The sequence below is a fragment of the Sapajus apella genome, unplaced genomic scaffold (genome assembly GCF_009761245.1).
Source record: "Sapajus apella isolate SASKATOON/1434 unplaced genomic scaffold, GSC_monkey_1.0 scaffold56, whole genome shotgun sequence".
In the NCBI taxonomy this organism is placed as follows: domain Eukaryota; kingdom Metazoa; phylum Chordata; class Mammalia; order Primates; family Cebidae; genus Sapajus; species Sapajus apella.
Genome location: NW_022436996.1, coordinates 1,521,114 through 1,527,328, shown reverse-complemented (window position 1 = coordinate 1,527,328; position 6,215 = coordinate 1,521,114). Strand labels below are relative to the sequence as shown.

The 6,215-nt window shown below is 51.9% G+C and overlaps 1 protein-coding gene across 2 annotated transcripts in view; it reads right to left on the bottom strand.

The window, feature by feature from the left end:
• Positions 1-6,215, bottom strand: part of PTPRN2 (protein tyrosine phosphatase receptor type N2) — an 831,505-nt gene that overhangs the window by 80,395 nt on the left and 744,895 nt on the right. For both annotated transcript variants that reach the window (XM_032244877.1, XM_032244876.1), the window contains one exon: positions 76-223. In XM_032244877.1, the coding sequence (XP_032100768.1) occupies positions 76-223 (148 nt within the window). The remainder of the gene's footprint in view (positions 1-75; positions 224-6,215) is intronic.

Below are 6,215 nucleotides of genomic sequence, written 5' to 3'. Positions count from 1 at the left end.
CCTGTATGCACAGGTCAGCACGGCCAGTTCCCCCGTCTGTAACCCTGGTCTCCCTGCCCCAGTGCAGGTACGTACACGTCAGCACGGCCAGGGAGCGGTTCTTCGGCATGTTCTCCTCCCTCTGGGCCACGAGTGAGCTGTTGGGCTCCGCCTGGTAGGCACACAGCGCTTCCCACTCCTTCTCCAGCCGGTTCTTGTTCTTCAGGTGGTCCTCCATGTAGGACTGAAAGGGAAACACAGGGTCAGGAGCACGCATGGGTGGGGAGCCCGGGGTGGCAGATGCACAAAGGGCAGTAGAGGATTTCTCACGTGTTGCTTGGGCCGAGACCGCCAGGCGCACAGGCCCGGGCCGAGCCCCCCACGCGCACAGGCTCGGGCCGCACCCCCCACGCGCACAGGCCCGGGCCGCACCCCCACCACGCGCACAGGCCCGGGCCGCACCCCACCATGCACACAGGCCCGGGCCGCACCCCCACCACGCGCACAGGCCCGGGCCGAGCCCCCCACGCGCACAGGTTCGGGCCGCACCCCCCATGCGCACAGGCCCGGGCTGCGCCATGACATCACTGAATGGGGAGCTCTCCATGTCCTGTGACGTGTGCTCCAGTGCACGCTGCACATGATGCCATGCGACTGCTGAGTGAAATATGCGCATTGCTATGAAACACATTTTACCGACGTAAACGTAAACTCAGGTGTTAGGTGTGTGCTTGGGAATCCGTTTACTGCTGAGATGACAACAATAATCGTACACTTTATTCCCGGACCAGGGAGCTCAGACCAAGCTCTTGGGGGGGCCCATTTCTGCCTGCATAGAAGTCATGTTTCTTAGAACTGACACTTTTCTGAACCCACTGTGTGTGATGCATTCCAGAGGCTGGGCTGCTCTGATCTGTGCAAAACGTGAAACAGCTTCTGGCATGAAACACACAAACGGATGGAGGCAAATATTTTGACCCTCGGCTGCTCCAGTCTGCATTTTCCTGGGCTTGCTGGTGAGCGTGACCACGGGTACACAAGGAAACAAAGGCCTCCTGAAAACTCCCTTCCACAAAGACCCGGTGCTGCCAGCAGTCCACTCGCTTCTTATTGACCTGTTCGGTTGAGAACTGGCCCTGGTTTTAAGGAAGAGCATCTCAAAGGACCAAAGCCAGCTGCAGGATCGCACCACAGGAAGTGACGGCCTTCGCTGCTGTCATTCTGCGCATGGATTTGCAAGGTGCGTGTGTCATGCACACAGGTTCCAAGTGTGTCCACACAGGAAAATAAAACCTGCACGTGCACACACGGTCCTTTGGTGCAAAGTGGACACGCACCCCAATGTCAGCCCCGGGGTTCAGGCCCCTCTCACCTTCCACCTGCCCCTGGCACGCCCACATTCCACTCACTGACACCCCCTCCGACTGACCCGAGGAGCTGGGATGGTCCCTCCCTGCCCACTGCTGCCTGTTCCAGGAGACAGGTGGAAGAAGAGACAAGCAGGGAGGGATGGACACTGGGCGAGGAGGGAGTCTTGGGTCTTTGGGCCTCCAGTGAAGCTTTGATCACAGCTGACCTGAACCCGTGCAGCAAACACAAACCCCGCCATGCAGGCCGCGCTCACGCAGGACCGGGTGCATCAGGCATGTGTGCGGTTCATGTGACACCCCTGCGTCCGGGTGGGTGTGGTGGTGAGGGACAGTCGTTCAGCTCAGGGTGAGCTCTCTGAGGCTGCCTGTTGGGGGGTCCCAGGTGCTCACTGTTGCCCCCACCATGACCCTGCTTGAGCCAGCTGGGAACAGCAGAGGGGCTGCAGTGCCATGAGACGCTGCAGCAACTCCATGCGGCTGCTTGTCCCATGCCATGCCTTGAGCCTTGGGAGCACACCCGCGCCAGGAACAGAAGAACTGGGGCTGCTCTGAGCCAAAGCAAACGAGTTCGTCCACTCCCCTCAGCAGCCCGGACACCCAGGCAGCCTTGGGGTTCCCTTGTGTGTGGAAGAAGCACCCCACAGAGATGTCTCAAGTTATGAAATTAGGCGAAATTCAAATGGCTCAATCTAGAAAATGTGAACTACGTACTCTTTCTTTTGAGACAATCCTTTTGGAATATCAAATTCATATGTTCGCACCAAAGTTACCCTAACAGGAAAAGCAGTTTTGCATGACATAATACTTAAGTTTTGTGAAAATACTGACTTGCTCATCCAGCCCAAATCAGGTGTGTGAGGGGACCTGGGAGGTGTGTAGTCAGGTGAAAGTACAGTCTCAGTCTGTTTCTGTAGCTCCTTTTCTCAAGGTGGGCTTCGGTAGAGTTCTACAAATAAATAGGTATAAAATGGTTCCTGGCAAAGCGACTGGGTCCTAGCTTTTCTTGGGAAAAGGCTCTTTTCATGAAATCCATCACAAACAAATGGGCTTCCTTCTGTATAACATGATGGGTTCTAAAATGATGAACTCTGGCAGGTTTAATCCAACTGAAAATATTGTCTGCAAAAGAGGCACTGGATATGATCTTAACTCCTATAAACTGCAGCTGTTTAAATTTTCACATTTATCTTAACTAAGGGAAGCGAAATTATGCTCTACGTTCTCTTGAATTTCTAAATTTATGGCAAAAATATAAACGGAGACAGCTCTGCTCCACAAGCTCGCGTGGTAGGAGGGAGGAAGAGGTAGATATTGACATGGTATTTTTTCACCGAGCCTGAAGTTGTCTGCAGAGTACCTGACTGCATTAAAACTGAGGTACAGCTGCGTCTCTCAGCGTACGCCATGCCAGTGGGCGACGTTTGTCCCGTCCTGCTCATTTCAGTTTGATCTGTTCTGTTTTCTTCTACCAATATTTTTTATGAAACATCCTTTGTGATATTAAACTGATGAAATATCCCCCAACCACATCTTAGGAGTCTTTCTCCTCTTTCATGGCTTGTAGGTAAGACGCTTTTCATCTGTGAGTCTGTGGGGAAGCTAGGCCCTCATGGCAATGTTTTAAACACTGAAAGCAAAACCAAAAGGACCACGGGTGCCTAGTACAGATGCTCCCCCTCCTAGATGGGTTATGGCCCCAGAGTTCCTTAAAGTGCATTGAGTCCGGGCGCAGTGGCTCAAGTCTGTAATCCCAGCAATTTGGGAGGCTGAGGCAGGCGAATCACCTGAGGCCAGGAGTTCAAGACCAGCCTGGCCAACAGGGCGAAACCCTGCCTCTACTAAAAATACAAAAATTAGTTGGGTGTAGTGGCATGTGCCTGTAATCCCAGCTACTCTGGAGGCTGAAGCAGGAGAATCGCTTGAACTTGAGAAGTGGAGGTTGCAGTGAGCCGACATCGTGCCATTGCACTCCAGCCTGGGCAACAAGAGGTTTAAAAAAAAAAAAAAAAAAGCAAGTGCATTGAACACAGGTAACCGACTGGGCGGCACAGTGAGCCTGGCCTGCCTTACACGTGCTCACAATACCTGTAATCCTCTGCAGCCGGGCAAAACCATCTCACATGAAGCCTGCTGAGGATAAAGCATGGACCATCTTAGTGATTCACTGAACACTGAACTGAAAGTGAGTAACGGCACGGTTGCACGGGTGCTCCAAGTTCAGTTTCTATTTAATGCAAGTTCTTCTGCACCACCGTAAAGTCAAACCATTGTAAACGAATTGCTTCTGCACCACTTAGAGTAAAACCATCGTAAGTTGGGGGCCGTCCGTACTATGGGCGTCCGTGTCCTGCGTGTGAACTTGGACAGGTACAGCAACTCTAGTCAGGTGTCTCCTGGAATTATCAGGAAGTTAACATGTTATTTAAATGGTACTCATGCCCTTTCCCTGATAGTGGGCATTTAGCTACAGGTGCTTTAAAAACTGACATTTAAGCAAACAAATCAGTAAGAAAAAAAGCGAACAATCTTATCAAACAGCGGGCTAAGGGCACGAATAGAGAATTCTCAAAAGAAGACACATAAACGGCCAACAAACCTATGAAAAAATGCTCAACATCACTAATGATCAGGGAAATGTCAATCAAAACCGCAATGCGACACCCCCTCACTCCTGCAAGAATGGCTGCGATCAAACCTCAAACAGCAGATGCGGGTGTGCCTGCGGCCATCAGGGAACACTTCTACGCTGCTGCTGGGAACGTGAACAAGCGCGGCTGCTACAGAAAACAGCACGGAGACTCCTTAAAGAACGAAGCGCGGAGCTCCCGTGTGATCCAGCTACACCTGGCTACCTACGCGGAGGGAAAAAAGTCCTATTTGAAAAAGATATTTGCACATACGTGTTTATAGCAGCACAAGTCACGATTGCAAAATCATGGAAACAAACCCAAAGGCTTATCAATCAATGAGTGGATGAAGCAGCTGGTATATACGTATGATGGAATACTACACAGCCATTAAAAAGGAATGAATTAACAGCATGCGCAGTGACCTGGGTGAGAGTGGAGATTATTATTCTAAGTGAGGTAACTCAGAAATGGAAAACCAAACATCCTATGTTCTCACTGCTATGTGGGAGCGAAGCTATGAGGACGCAAAGGCATAAGAATGATCCAATGGACTTTGGGGACTTGGGGGGAAGGGGGTGCTGAGAGATATGGTGCTGTGTCTGCTGCTCGGGCGACGGTGCATCGGGATCTTACAGATCACCACTAAAGAACTTACTCATGTAACCCAATACCACCTGTACCCCAATAACCTATGGAAAAATAAAAAAGTAAAGAATTAGCTCAGAAAAAGGAAAACCTGACATTTAAATTCTTTTATTTCACAGAGGAGTGCACGTGTGAGAGTGTGGTGGAGGGAGGGCTTAGTTTTTAAGGCACTGCAACTTTTGTTACATAAGTATCACTCGTAGAAAGGATCAGAAAGTGAACATAAGCAGAATGGAAACAAAAGCAGGAGTCACCCCAGTGCCCACAGCAGCTGTAAGGCAGGCCGCCTTGCCCCCGGTGCCGAGTACCAGCGTTTCAGTTTTGACGTCGTCAGTGCCACAGAACAAATGCTGAGATGAGGCTCACATCTTGCAGATAAGGAAACCAAGGCCTAGAGCAGGCGAGCAACTGGCCCCCAGGCCCCAGCAGCCAGTGGCAGCACCGAAGCCCGGGCCTGGCCTCCAAGACGCCCTGTGGGCTCCCCGGCCCCGGCCATCTCCCTGTCTTCCTGCCACCACCTCCCCTTTCCAGTCGCCTTTTCACCAGCGACCAGGTTGGCGCTTCTGGTGCAAAATGTGACTGATTTCAAAAATTACCAAGGGTGCCTAGACTAGCACCGTCCTTCGTCTGAGTTTCCTTGTACTAACCTGGTACTTTCTATCCCAATAAGACTCCTTCTCGGTCTTTGACCCCGACCCTCCTCTGCATTTTGTGTTGATTTTTTTGTAATGAACCTGCCCGGGCTTCATGGTGCAGCTCACACACCACTTCCTCCCCGTGAGTCTGGTCAGGACATGCCCATGACTTAGCCCCACCCGTGACTTTGTTTCCTACAACTCACGTCGCACATCAAATAGTTACTAAAGACATAAACCTCTATGGCGTTCGCCACATTCTGCCTGGTGCTTTAACTGTGGAAGCTCTGATTGTTCTCATGAGATTAGATTTTTTAGGGCAGGGGCTGTATTTCAGCTGCGTGGCACAGGAAGCGGTCACTCAGCCGATACCGCTGAGTAATCACGCGTGACCTGGAAACCTCTGCAAGTGACTGATACTATAGGGAAACATTTTATTTTGATGACGGGCATCCAAAACGCTGCCTTTGAGACTTCTGAAACTTGGAAGAACTTCCCCAAAAGGAGCATATGGACCTTGGAAGGTTTTATTCTACATTAGCTCGCTGTCGTCTTCCTTCCTGGGGTTGCCCAGCGAGCACCTTTGTAACTCCTGACAGACTTCTGAGTCACTAAGACGCGGTGCTCATCCAGTGTTCCTGCAGCCACCTGAACCTAGCGGCAGTCGTATAAATCCGGAAGGGCAACGGTTCAGAGAGCTCTTCTCCTTTTTCCATCTTGCTCGTTCTCCACAGTCCAGGCCCCAGGTGGGGCGCTCTGTCTCCCTGGAGCCTTCTCAGTGGCCCCCAGGTGCCATGGACACTGCACCTGTGCAGCTCCACTGGGGCGTGAGCTCCCAGTGATCAGGGACCCCTTGTCACAGGGCACCGCCCACCCCACACGGCACCTCCCACCCCACACGGCACCGCCCACCACACAGGGCACCGCCCACCCCACACGGCACCGCCCACCCCACA